The sequence below is a fragment of the Trichomonas vaginalis genome, chromosome IV (genome assembly GCF_026262505.1).
Source record: "Trichomonas vaginalis G3 chromosome IV, whole genome shotgun sequence".
In the NCBI taxonomy this organism is placed as follows: Eukaryota; Parabasalia; order Trichomonadida; family Trichomonadidae; genus Trichomonas; species Trichomonas vaginalis.
The window spans coordinates 28,187,271-28,201,166 of NC_067206.1; the positions used below are offsets into that span (position 1 = coordinate 28,187,271).

At 33.0% G+C, this 13,896-nt stretch overlaps 3 protein-coding genes across 3 annotated transcripts, besides 4 other annotated features; all 3 read right to left on the minus strand.

Moving 5' to 3' along the window:
* Positions 1-15: 15 nt before the first annotated feature.
* Positions 16-2,780, minus strand: TVAGG3_0182990 (ankyrin repeat, PH and SEC7 domain containing protein SECG-related family; the record flags this gene model as incomplete). The annotated part of the gene is made up of 1 exon (XM_001316847.2): positions 16-2,523. One exon carries the CDS (start codon positions 2,521-2,523, stop codon positions 16-18), a length of 2,508 nt encoding a protein of 835 aa, XP_001316882.2.
* A 1,510-nt stretch (positions 2,781-4,290) lies between these two features.
* On the minus strand, positions 4,291-6,707 carry TVAGG3_0183000 (armadillo (ARM) repeat-containing protein family; the record flags this gene model as incomplete). Its single annotated transcript, XM_001316848.1, has 1 exon — positions 4,296-6,689. One exon carries the CDS (start codon positions 6,687-6,689, stop codon positions 4,296-4,298), a length of 2,394 nt encoding a protein of 797 aa, XP_001316883.1.
* Positions 6,708-7,082: 375 nt separating this feature from the next.
* Positions 7,083-9,677, minus strand: TVAGG3_0183010 (barbed-end actin filament uncapping; the record flags this gene model as incomplete). The annotated part of the gene is made up of 1 exon (XM_001316849.2): positions 7,152-9,677. One exon carries the CDS (start codon positions 9,675-9,677, stop codon positions 7,152-7,154), a length of 2,526 nt encoding a protein of 841 aa, XP_001316884.1.
* Positions 9,678-9,984: 307 nt separating this feature from the next.
* Positions 9,985-10,021: a mobile genetic element.
* Positions 9,985-10,021: a terminal%2Cinverted (terminal inverted repeat of Banshee-A3 transposon ID:TVAGG3_0183020).
* Positions 10,022-10,500: 479 nt separating this feature from the next.
* Positions 10,501-10,522: a terminal%2Cinverted (terminal inverted repeat of Kolobok-1_TV transposon ID:TVAGG3_0013400).
* Positions 10,501-12,133: a mobile genetic element.
* Positions 12,134-13,896: the final 1,763 nt, after the last annotated feature.

The window sequence follows — 13,896 nt, forward strand, 5'->3', positions numbered from 1 at the left end:
TATAATCTACAGTCTTCATAAAGATTTTAGATAATTTTTTACATTGCCTGTTGCAAGATCCAATGCCGTTTTTCCATATTTATTCTTTACTTCTTTATCAGCTCCATTAGAGATAAGATATTGAACAACTTCAAGATGACCATTAGATGATGCAGAAATGAGTGGAGTCCATCCATCATCATTCTTTGCATCTTTATCAGCTCCATTAGAGATAAGATATTGAACAACTTCAAGATGACCATTAGATGATGCAGAAATGAGTGGAGTCCATCCATCATCATTCTTTGCATTTTTATCAGCTCCATTAGAGATAAGATATTGAACAACTTCAAGATGACCATTAGATGATGCAGAAATGAGTGGAGTAGATCCATCTTTATTCTTTGCTTCTTTATCAGCTCCATTAGAGATAAGATATTGAACAACTTCAAGATGACCATATCTTGATGCCCAAATGAGTGGAGTCCATCCATCATTATCCTCTGCTTCTTTATCAGCTCCATTAGAGATAAGATATTGAACAACTTCAAGATGACCATTAGATGATGCAGAAATGAGTGGAGTCCATCCATCATCATTCTTTGCATCTTTATCAGCTCCATTAGAGATAAGATATTGAACAACTTCAAGATTATCAGTAGATGATGCACAAATGAGTGGAGTAGATCCATCATTATCCTCTGCTTCTTTATCAGCTCCATTAGAGATAAGATATTGAACAACTTCAAGATGACCATTATATGATGCTTTAATGAGTGGAGTAGATCCATCTTTATTCTTTGCTTCTTTATCAGCTCCATTAGAGATAAGATATTGAACAACTTCAAGATGACCATATCTTGATGCTTTAATGAGTGGAGTCCATCCATCATTATCCTCTGCTTCTTTATCAGCTCCATTAGAGATAAGATATTGAACAACTTCAAGATGACCATATCTTGATGCCCAAATGAGTGGAGTCCATCCATCATTATCCTCTGCTTCTTTATCAGCTCCATTAGAGATAAGATATTGAACAACTTCAAGATGACCATTAGATGATGCAGAAATGAGTGGAGTCCATCCATCATTATCCTCTGCTTCTTTATCAGCTCCATTAGAGATAAGATATTGAACAACTTCAAGATGACCATTAGATGATGCAGAAATGAGTGGAGTCCATCCATCATCATTCTTTGCATCTTTATCAGCTCCATTAGAGATAAGATATTTAACAACTTCAAGATGACCATTAGATGATGCAGAAATGAGTGGAGTCCATCCATCATCATTCTTTGCATCTTTATCAGCTCCATTAGAGATAAGATATTGAACAACTTCAAGATGACCATTAGATGATGCAGAAATGAGTGGAGTAGATCCATCTTTATTCTTTGCTTCTTTATCAGCTCCATTAGAGATAAGATATTGAACAACTTCAAGATTATCAGTAGATGATGCACAAATGAGTGGAGTACATCCAGCATTATTCTTTGCTTCTTTATCAGCTCCATTAGAGATAAGATATTGAACAACTTCAAGATGACCATTAGATGATGCAAAAATGAGTGGAGTCTGATTATTTTTGTTTTTAACTTCTTTATCGCAGCCATGCTCAATCAGAGATTTAACGAGTGTAAGATTTCCTTTTTCACATGATTCGAATAAGATATTATTACGAAATTCATCATCATTTTTATTTAGAATGTCTTCACATGCTGTTTCAAATAAAGTTAGATCAACTTTTCTTGAAAGATCATCAAGATATTTGTAAACGCCTTGATAATCGCTTGGAATGAAATATCGATTGCAATCGTGTTTTTTATTTCTTGATCTAAGTAATGAATCATGAAGAGATTTGATAATATTGAAATAGTTGTTTTCATCACTAATGACAAGATTTTTATTGATGACTTGTTCACTGCAAAATTCGAAATGAATGTATTCAACGAGTGGTGAGAAAATTTCACTTTCGTTAATGAGAGAGAATATGAAATTTGCTATCGAATCCTCATCTTTGATTAATAGTTTATCATTATTAAAAATACTTTGAATGATATCAAATCCGAGTTTCTTCGAAATTGATTTTAGATCATCTTGATCAATCTCGTAGAAATGAGAAGAAATGAAATCAACACATTCTGATATTTTGCTCTCAGAACAAATATCAAAATAAATCTCGAGTAGTTGAACACAGTTATTTTTGTCGAGAACCATTTTGTCGAGAACCTGTGTTTTATATGGATCAATCAGTTCTTGTATTCCGAGTTTATTTCCGATGTAGAAAAGATCTTTCGATATTGTATCATTGCATTCAAATTCTGTTTTATTATATTGTAATATCTCTTTCAACACTTCATATGTTTCTTGTGATTCTACTTTCGTTTTGATATCGATCTTTAGTGTATTGTTATCTAATACATAAGTATTGTAAATCATTTGAGAAAATGCAACAGCGAAATATTTATTTATTTGTATTTCTACATTGTTTACAGTTAATATAACTCTTTCATTCATTTTGAAACCATGAACCCGTTCCAACATATGATTCTTTAGTTGGATTATTACCATTTTCGCTTATTAAAAAAATGCTGGAAAAATTAAACACACAGTCATAAAATTTCACCTCTTTCACACTCAGATATAAATATATATAGTTATATTAAGGGTTTCGTTTTGCGAAAAAAACGTACAATACACAATTTCGCTAAAAAAACATTTAGCTAGCAATTTCGACCTTTGACTCCACTCAAGACGTCACTTTTTTAATTTTGCGGTATCATATTTTTGGAAAATCTTTATGAATATTATATAAAAAGTCTCTTTAATATCTATATTTCATATTTTTATCGATTTTTAAAGTTTTTGCGAAAAGTATTCAATTATTTTTGCTATTTGGTCGGGTAAATGTCGGATTTGCGACATTTTCTGATATGATATTCAGATTCTACGTTGATAATAATGCTTATAGAACCCTCTTGCTATTGTGTCAAAATTGCGAAACCGATAGCAAAAATATCTCGCAATATCAAAATTGAGATATTGAGTGAATTATGCATTATAGAGATTAAAAATCTGATTTGTGAAAACATCTCATCAGTTTCTAGCTAATTCAAAAATCTTTACTATCTTATTCGATTAAAATGAAAAGGGAATAGTTTCATTATGCTTTAAATGACAGCCTTATAATATAATCATAGTTTTCGCTCAATATGCAGCATTTTTTTTTCGAAATCTATGGTCAATATCCTAAATACTGATTGCTTTGCATTCATATCTCTTACATTTTCTATACCCACATCACTATTCATTGCTATTCCTATCTTTTTCATTTTTGTTTGTTTCTCATAATTTCTCAAAAACATGATAACTTGATATTTGTAAATATCATACTTTATAACGTAAATAAGAACTTGACCTATTAAGAAAAGCAAAGCAGTAATGAAAAGAAAATCTGAAATTCATAAAAATTACAAGTTTCTGATGACAATTAGCTTAATTAAACCAGGTACAAGATTATATAATTGTATTTTCTATCCAATTATCCATATAATATCTTATCCAGAAAAAATAACTTGATCAATACCAAATGATTTTTTAACTAGTAAATAAAGTATTTTCTTTACACACACATTGTATATCATAGTTTTTTTTTTTTGGTTTCGCAAAACATCCAAAAACAAATATGCTATAAAAGTGACAATTTTAGCAAAACGAAACCCTTAGTTATATGGAATTTATATGCCAAATTGTGAACACAGTTAAATTTTCCATCACATTTTCATTTTGATGGATTTTTCATTTTTAAAATAGTCATCAGTATAACTCATGGTATATGAAATTTATAAGTCAAATTACAAGTAAAGTAAATTTATTTTAAGAGGATACTGTAAATTGTGATTCAAAATGTGAATCTTTCAATACGATTCAAAAATTGAATTACAAAATGAAAATTATCGTTATCGTCATGAAACATCTACAAATTGTTCAAAACAATATTTTATAAAATGCACATAAACAGGATCTCGATTTATGATATATAATTAAATACCCATCAATTCAATTTTTTGGGGCCCCATTTTTTAATGAAATATTAATCCCCAAAAGAACTTGAAGTGATTGGTATTCCAATATACTTCAAACATTTTTCTGAGCAAAACTCAGAAAAAGTTTGAAGTATATTTCTAATATATGATATTCCTTTTCTCATATCAGACTCATTCCAAGTAATTTATTATGATAAACGAAAAATAACTGCAATGATTTGTAAAGTGAGGAAAAATTCATTTGTAATAAAAAAATCTCTAAAAATTTATTTATTTCAATAGAATCTTAAGTTTGTTGAGTTTTGGTCTCTCTTTAGAGTAATCCTTAGAAATTTGCTTCTCTATAAGAGAGTTCTTCTTGCATGTTTCTTTGAAGACAACTTTAGCATCATTGATGTATTCGTTATTGATACCAATTTCTTCCAATTCTTTCTTAGACATGAAAAGAATTTGAACAACACTTTTAGACAAATACAACAAAACTGTTTTGAACTTATCTGCTTCTTTCATCATAGAAAGAATCAATGGAAGGATGTCATTCATTGATGTAACAGGGATATCCTCAAGAATTCCCTGAACCAAGTCTTTGTTGACCACGATATTGATATCCTTAGACAAATAAACTGAAAAAACTAAACGTGACAATGTTGGAATAACCATTGATTCATCATCCTCTTCTTCTTCGTCATCTTCTTCTTCATTTCCATTGTCGTTGTATCCATGGCAGCGTGCAAGTGATCTAGTGCATGTCTTGATGATTTCGTCGCCATCAACTGAATGCGGATACCTTTGAACCAACAAAATCATGATTTCTACAATAGAACAAAATTCTTCCCTTGATTTGACTGGTGATTTCAAAATCAGTTCGTTGATCTCAGTGTACAACTGTTTGATTGTTGGCTGGGAAAGAACATTTGAAACTAATGATGCTTCGACAACTTCTAAGACTGCTGGCATCAATGAAATTCTTGTTTTGCTGACAAAACTACTGACTTTTTCTGCCAAACTTCCTGATTTAAGAGGAATTTGTTTGATAACAGCAGAAATGAAGTAGAAAAGCATTGTCTTGGAATCACCAATGAGATATGGTTCAAGATTAGATAAATATGATGGCTTTCCTTCAAGAATTTGTTGACATGATTCTAAAAGTTTTTGTTCGGAAACTAATTTCAAAATCTTCTTCATTATGTGGAAACAAATGTTCATATTTTGACTCTCTTGTGTTCTCAAACAATAACTAAAAACTTTGTCAAAAATGACATTGGATTGTTCTTTTGTAAGTTGTGATTTCAAAGCAATTACAATCGAATCAATGTAGATTATTTCATCACCAGAAATATCTTCCAATGATTTGCAAGCGAAATCAACAATTGGTTCAACAAACTGTGGATAGTTACATCCTTCAATTGATGAAGAAATTGTTTGTGCAAGGTCAAGTTTAAACTTCCTTTCTGATTTAGAACCAATTTCTTTTAATGTTTCAACTAAAGGAGGAATGAAATCATCAAGAATCCGCTTGAATGTCTCAGGAATGACTTTGCCAACTGCAAGAATATAATTTCCAATCTTGCTGTTGAACATGGAATTGTTTGATTTGATCAGTTCTGATGCTACATCTAATTCTTGTTCAAATGTTTCTTCTAAAACATCTGTGTTCACTGCTGCAAGAAGGGAATATGTTTCAAGGACTAATGCACGTGTATTGAGGTCTTTAGATTGAGATGTGATGACAAGGAAGTCATAAATTGGCTGGACAATTGTGATTGGTACTGATTCTGAATCATCAAGATATTTTATGAGGAATTTGAAGAAATGAACAATGTTGGCGGGTGAATACTTTGAATATTGCTTGATGAGCTCGACAACCTTCAGTTTCTCGCAAAACGCACCGGAACCAATGAGTTTGAGCATTGTTTTGTGAGAAACACGGAATAATTCTGGATCTTGACTGATAAAGAAAAGAAGTAAAAGAGTAAATAGTTCGTCGATGACCTTTGATGGACCATTTGATATATATTCATCAAGTTTAGGTAATAAATAAAGAGAAACTAATTGATGGATTTTATCTCCTTTCAAATAGTCAATTGCAATCTTGAGAAGGTCCTCTTGAGCATTCAGTTCAACTTCGAGAATGTCCTGTGCGAAAATTTGTAATAAAATAAGTGATGCGGTTTCATTTTCTGATTTTTGGTAGGTAAGTAGAAATTCGTATACGGAAGATAGGGCTTCATCTGAAAGGAGTCCAATTTCCGCCAAGTTCATGGCATCAATTAGATCATATGGTAAATTTTGTTTCTCATTTAAGAATTTTTGAATTAAAAGGATAGACTTTGTAAGGATATCTGTGATATTTTGTGTAGTAAAGAATGGAAGTAATGAGTAAAGTGATTTAATATTTAATAATGTCTCTTGTTCTGTCATATTAAGATTTAAATTTTCGATTAATTCATGGATTTTCGGTGGATTTGATTCTGTAAACTTTGGTGTTTTCTTTGAGAACTCAGCCAGGAATGGAAAGACAAAGAAAAAGAGTTTTGTATCTTGAAATACAATATTAATTAAAGAATCCCAAACATTATTGATTATTTCATCGCCAACTGTTGGCTTCACTGCGCAAGGAAGAACATACGGCTGAAATAATGCTATCAATTGATCTCTATCCATGGTTCTGTTGACACTTTTTTTAAAATCTAGATTTTGAATTTTTTTTTTCATGAGAGGGCAATTTTTTTATAAAACAATGTTCCTCACCTGCAAACATGAAAACAACTTCGCAATCGGTATTTTCACATCAATGCACTTCTCTTGCATTGAACTTAAGCCTAAAAGTTACAACTTTATCTATAAGTATTGGGCAATAACATGAAAGCAACGCATTACATAATGAAATCCATTAAAAAGTGCTATAGCTCTAGTAAATTTTTGCTAGATTTATCATTTGGACAAGAAATATGAAATTTAATATTTCATAATTATGTTTTTGGAATTTGGAGATTTCAGCCGTTATTTCTCCAAACGAGATACTTAAAAAGGAGATGCTTTTGATTTGAATTATTATAAATGTCAAAAAATTATTTTTATAAAAAAAGGAAAAAAATAAAAAAAAGAATGGGGAAAAAATTACAATTAATAATTCTGCGGCATTTGAGAAACATCCGCATTAATGTTAACAGACTTTCTCTTTCTCTCTCTAGGATGATCACTATCAGAGTCGTAGTCGTTGTCTGAGTTGTAGTAATCCTCGTCTGACGAGTAGTAGTCCTCTGATGAGTAATCCTTGTTTGCAGGAGATCTGAGTGTCCTTGATCCAAGTGATGGTCTCTTGATGGCGAGAGAGTTGAACTGGAGTGTTGCAAGGTTTGTGAGGTCCTCTCCGACCTTTTCGACGACCTGTTGTGCAGCTTCTGGTGTCTCGTACTCGTCTGCGCCGTGAGCAACAACTGTGATGTGTGCTTCGTCTCCTGTGACTTCGTTTTCTGATGCGAAAGGAAGTTTGAGACCGATGAGGGATCCGACAGCTGAGTGGAGGTGAAGTTCGACCTTTGTCAAATCCTCGGCCAATTGTCCGGTGAGTTCCTCTACGATATCGTTGAGTTCTGGGACGTGCTTGATCTGCATGAAAGACATCATTCCTTTCATCGCCTGGTTTGTAAGAGCGTTGAGGTAAACTGCGTCTTGTTTGGAAGCGATTGATGGAATGAATCTCGCTCTGTCCTTGGAAGGAAGCTTTGCAAGTGCCTTGTATGTATCATCTGCTGGAAGCATGACGGAAACAAGGCTCTTGGAGTTCTTCATTGAATCAAGGAGATCGAGAATTGGTTCGACTGTCTTAGGTCTTGCGCCATCGTAAAGAAGCTGTATCAATGTGTTGTTTGATTGTACAACTTTGGCGAGTTGGTTGCATTGTTCTGCACCACCGTAGTTGTTTCTGATGTCTAAGGAAAGAATGTGGTCGTTTGTTCTGAGTGCTCTCAAAACTGGAGTGAGTTCTGACTCGAGACCGTTGGACTTGCAGCCCTTGAGGCCGACAGACTTAAGCTGGGCAATCTGGACAAGCTTGGAAAGGCAGTCGCCGATGCCGGTCTGGCTGTGATGGAAGTTATCGTTCAATTGGAGAGATGCAAGGTTCGGGAGCTTTGGAACCATCTTTGTAAGGGTGTCGACATCGTCTTTCTCAAGTCCGGAGTCGGCAAGATCGAGAAGAATCCATGCGGATGGTGTCTTCTTGAGGACATTGAGAATGTCTGTAAGATCCTTGCCGTGAAGCTTGAGGCCGCCAATGTGGAGTGAGAAGTTCTTGCAGATGTCGGAGTTGTGCTGAATTGCTTTGATAACTTCCGTTGTTTGTGAAACATTAAGGCCTGTGCCGCTAATGTTGAGTTCCTTGAGGTATGCGGAGTGTGAGATGAATGTAATAAGCGCGTTGAGTGAGTTTGTTTTGATCTTTGAGTCGGCAATGTTCAAATTCTCAAGAGGCTGTGGATAGGAAACAAGGCCTTCGAGAATGTGGTGAACGCCGGACTGGATGCCACCGAAATCGATGGACTTGAGGTTGTACGAACCATTGTCGTTCATATTCTGTAAATGCTTCTTGAAGATCTGAGCGGATTTGTCTGTAATTTTAGCGCCTGGGATGTGGAGATACTGGAGCTTCCAGAGCTGCTTGTTGACACTGATAGCTTCAAAGAGCATCGTTGTGGCGTTAGCAGAAAGATCGCAGTCGCCAAGATCGAGGAAGAAAATTGGGGTTGGATAGTTGAAGAAAGCTGCCATCAATGGCTCGGCGTCGGCAAATTTATTGCCTGAGAAATCCCAATAACGGACATTGCACTTTGGGTTATTCTGGATAGCATTGGCAAGTTCTTCGACGCCAAGGTCGATATTGCAGTTCTCGAGGGAAACAATGTGGATGTTGTTGTTAACTTCGATTAATTGAGCTATTGTCTTGAAAAGGTCAGGTCTGATGACATCTGTGCAGCAAATACCGAAAATGTAAGGGCAGTATTTAAGGGCATAGAAGAATGGCTCTAAATCCATTGGGGATCTAAGGTTAGTTTCGATAAGGTCGAGAGGAAGCTGGTTAAGATTGATGAGACCGTTGTTGGTCATGAGGTTCTTGTGGTAGAATTGGACAACGCGGTGCTGATAGGTAGCGTCGAAATAGGAACAAGCAGCGTTGTAAGTAAACTGAAACGCCTGAGATGGGGAAAGTTGCGGTTCGAACTTCGGGAATTTTGATGGATCGTGTGGAACGAATTTGAAGCGCTTTGATACTGGAATAAGAGCGCATGATAATATGTAATCTCTGACGATTGTGCGAGCAAGACGCATAGCTTCCTGTGTATATATTGTATATTGGTCTGTATTTGAAGCAACCTCGATAAAGTAATCGGATTTTGTAGACATCGAAATGATATCTAAAAGGTGAAGAGTTGCAAGCATTGAGAATGACTTGCCGATAACTTTCTTTTTAGCGAAAACAAGCATATGCTCGGATAAACAAACAGCGCCTTTCTTATGTTTTGTGCCATTTATACGGACGTCTGCACGAATAGCGATATGAATCTTAGCTTGGTTGAGAGGAACGAGTTTTTCGACGCTCTTCCTTTCGTGTGCATCTAAGTGATAATCAAAGGATGGTTTTTCGTTCATATGCCTATTATTAAGTTTTATGTAATATCGGTTTATTCAATCAAAAAGTTAACAAAAAATTATTTATCACAACTATTTTTAATTTAATACAATTTTGGCTCTAGGTAAATATAAGTCAAAAACCAATCCATTATAAATGCCCGACGGTTTGTTAATAAAGAACACAAAATTATAAAATAATCAAGTTTCATTATTATATAAAATTGATCCGATTTATTATGATTTCAAAATGTTTATTTCAACTGTTATCGGAATGACGCAAAAATGAGAAATATTCGATCTATCATGGTGGTTATTATCATGACTGTAATAAACAGAAATTCATCAAAAGTGACAGCTCTCAATTTTTTTGACATTTGTAAATTCTAAATTGAATGAGAAAAATGAAATAATACTAAGCATAATACAATATTCTAGATTTAATTATAATTAGGAAAAAGTTAGTTTTGAGAGTACTTTTCATAGGCATATAAAATGAAATCTTCTGAAAAATAATATCACATAAACTCATATTATTTTCTAATATATAACTATTTTATATAAAAATCAAATTCAATGATCTTAAAAGCGAAGGATAAACCTCAAAATTTACGAATATAATGAGTGGGAATATAATGCTTATCTATCATAAAACCATATGAAATATCAATTTTTGCTTTACGCCTAATTTTTGACGACAATTAGCAAAAAATGTTAAATGTTAACACTCAGTCCATTTGAATATGAAAAATAAAATTGACTTTGATTAAATGTTTTTATTTATCATGCAATTCTTCTTGCGACCAAAGATTTGAATAAAATTTCAAAAAATAAGATAGCTTAAGGGTATAGTAAACTCAAAATTCTAGAGTTTTGAGAGTGCCAATAAACTCTATAGGCCTATATATATCTATATTTTAAAGGAGAGGTTACGCCATAATATTTGATATTATAAATTATTAATTCAAAATAAAAGTAGAAAATGAAACTAATTTTATTCTAACCTATATAAATATATCAATAATCTAAAATGATTATAGTCTGAACTATATTTTACCAGATTATCAAATATAAGAGAAATGAAATAAGGCATAAAAATATCATAGCATAATTATTGGATAAATGCATTAATAAATTATTTATATCATAATGAGAAAAAATCAAAATAAGAAAATGAGCATAATAATAATTTAATTAAAAACAAAAACAATAAATAAAATGTAATTTTCGTTAATCAAAGTCATCAATGTCTTCGTCTTCTGATTCCCATTCGGACTTGAAAACTTGATAATCTCCTCCTGGTACACTCTGAATGAATTTTTTGTATTTGTTCTGTTTTTTAGAACCTTTTGTAACAGTTTTTTTTTCAATATCATTTTGGAGTAACAATTCTCTTCAAATGATTTGACACAATCTTCTGGAAGTGGGGGAAGATGTAATGCTTTTTGTATATCTCCGAGAAAATGCTCTGGATCATTCCATTCTAAGATTGCAACGTTAACTCTAATGTTAATGTTCTTCCAGGCTCTTGATTTGTCCAAATAGCATGCAATTTTGGAGTTAAACGCTTCATTCATGCAGGTAGATCCAATGGAAGAAACTTTGGAAACTATGGGTGTCCATTTGTGAACCCAGTCATAGAGCATGAATTGAAGTTGGATCGAATTGACACCTTTTTGCCATTCAAAGCATTTGTAATTGTGCGGTTCGCAAAAAGAATGATTGCCTACGTAATGGTAGACACAATTCTCCCACATTTTCGTACGTTTGTCAATATTTTCTTCGGCAAAACATGACCAAAGCCACATACTTAGGCTTGCATTCAGACCCCAGAAAGGTCTCTCTATTTTTTCAATCTTCTGAGTCTTGTCGTTGAAAACTTCAACTGTCTTATGAGAAGCTGAGAACTTTGTAAAATCTTTTGAGATATTTTTTGATACATGACCTGGATCGAATCTTTCAAGATGAGAGACGCCAAATTCTTTAAAGTCAGAGACACTTTTGTTATCTCGGTCTTTAATAATCTCTTTAACATCTTTCAAGATATTGTATTTCTTTAATTGCTTCAAGATGATTCGAGTTCCAGCACTTTCCATATTGTTGGAAGCTCCGGAATACTGAGCATGCTGTCTGTTTCCACCAATATGGTTGATGTTCACGCATGCAAGAACTCTTTTTGTGACAGCATCGAGCGCAGTTACTGTACAACTTGGCGAGTTTCGCCTGTGCGTCCATCTTGCATCAATGGATAAGTAACCACTGAAGGACTTTCTCGACAGCATTAGGGAAATACTTTTAAGTCTTCTAATCTTATCGTCACAAAATCTCTGTTGTCTCATGACACCACTCTTCACAGGGGGCTTAGTTCCACAAAGAGAAAGAAAGCGAGCACCTTTTGTATATGGCATTCCGGTCATTATGCAAGCACCAAGCATCTGTCGCGCTGAGAGTCGACGACGTTCGTGGAGTAAAATGTTATGCATTGCCTTTGTTTTCCGTTTTGGGTGAACAATATGGCCCATACAACAAAAAAAAAATGAAATCCCGCCAAAAGTGAAAATTGAATAAAAAGTAATACCCAGATTTTCCTTACTTTTACCACCCCCTCTAAAGCTGGGGACACCGCCTATCGTTGGGAGTAGCTATTAAATAGAACCACCAAGGGTATTTTTCGAACTGCCGGTGTAGTGGAAACATCCGACATAATGATTCATTATGCCAAGGTTTGATTCCTATTTAGCCAATTTTTTTCTTTTTTGGATCATGAATTTTTTTTGGGTCACTATAAGATTTGTTTCATGTTCTAAATCTGCTGCATATGTAATCTATTTTTATTTACCTATTTTTTAAAAATCTATTGGATTGCCAAATTTGAATATATTTAAAATCATAAAACTCCAAAAAAACTATAAATATATGTTTTATGCATAGTGCCGATACTCAAATATCAGATTACTTAGATCCATGAATAATATCCGAATTTTTTTTCTTAAAATTAAACTTCAAAACTTCTTGCAATCTTATTCTTAATCAATTGTAAATTTTAAAACCATTTTTTAAAATAATTTTGCGTAAATTTTATTCTCATGTTGTTTTAATCGAAAATTGATACATTTTCAAAAAAATAATATTGACTTATGAAATTCATTTTTAAGGTGAAATAGTATTGTTTTTATTAAAGTATATGAATAATATATAAAAAATTAATGAATAATATAAGCAGATTTTTAGTTTACAAAACAAATATGAGCAATGCAATTTCAAACTTTTGCTGGCAATTTCGATATTGCTCAAGTTTGTAGTATTTGTGATACCTATAACATCGGCTTAATCAAAATTCGATTTTTCTTATGAGTTATTGAGAAAATTTGATTGCAATGAGAAGGATTTCGACGTTTTTGATAAACTAAGAGCTGAGCTTTAGGGGTTCAGTTCATTTATGGCTGTAGTTTGATGCGTAGATCTCTTTTTTATTGTAAATTCTTTCAGCATGGAGATCGAGAATGAATCTTTTGAGAACTTTATGAGTTTTTACACCCGTAAAGAGGTCCTTCGAGGAAAGATAGTCCAGACTACATGAAGATGTGGGTTAACCAAAAAAATCCGATGGTTTCCCCATATTCATGTAGATCTTCGAAAAAATGAGCACCAAAAAAGCCAAAAAAATAGGCTTTTTATTGGATTTGTACACTAGATCAATAATCTATTTAGGATCTGACACTCTTTTTAGCCAGAGATATGAGGTCCTTTCTAGGAAAACGATCTATTCATCCATAAAAAAAAATGAATTATCGTTTTCCCCAGAAATTACATGGGGAGTGGTAAAAGTAAGGAAAATCTGGGTAATTAATAAATATATACTATATCATTAGATGAATATTTTGGAATAACATTTTAAAATCGAGGTTTTTCAATGGATAACGGTTCAATCAAAAATTTGACCCCATTTTAGAATCTACATTAAAAATGGAACATTTCTGTCTTTTCAAAATTCCAAAATAACGTTTCTATTCCTCTCAAAAGTAAAAACAAACTTTATTGGGGAAAAAATATTTTTATTTTCCAATAAAAAATGAAAACCTTAAATGCAAATCTAATTTCGATGCTTTTGTTTGTGATTTTTTGGATTTCGAAAAAAATTTGAAATTTCAGACAAGTTACCATTAACACTAATACGTTTCAGCGAGTCGGTCCCATCAGAGAAATTTTCATAAATCGGCGATATAATTTATTATTTCAG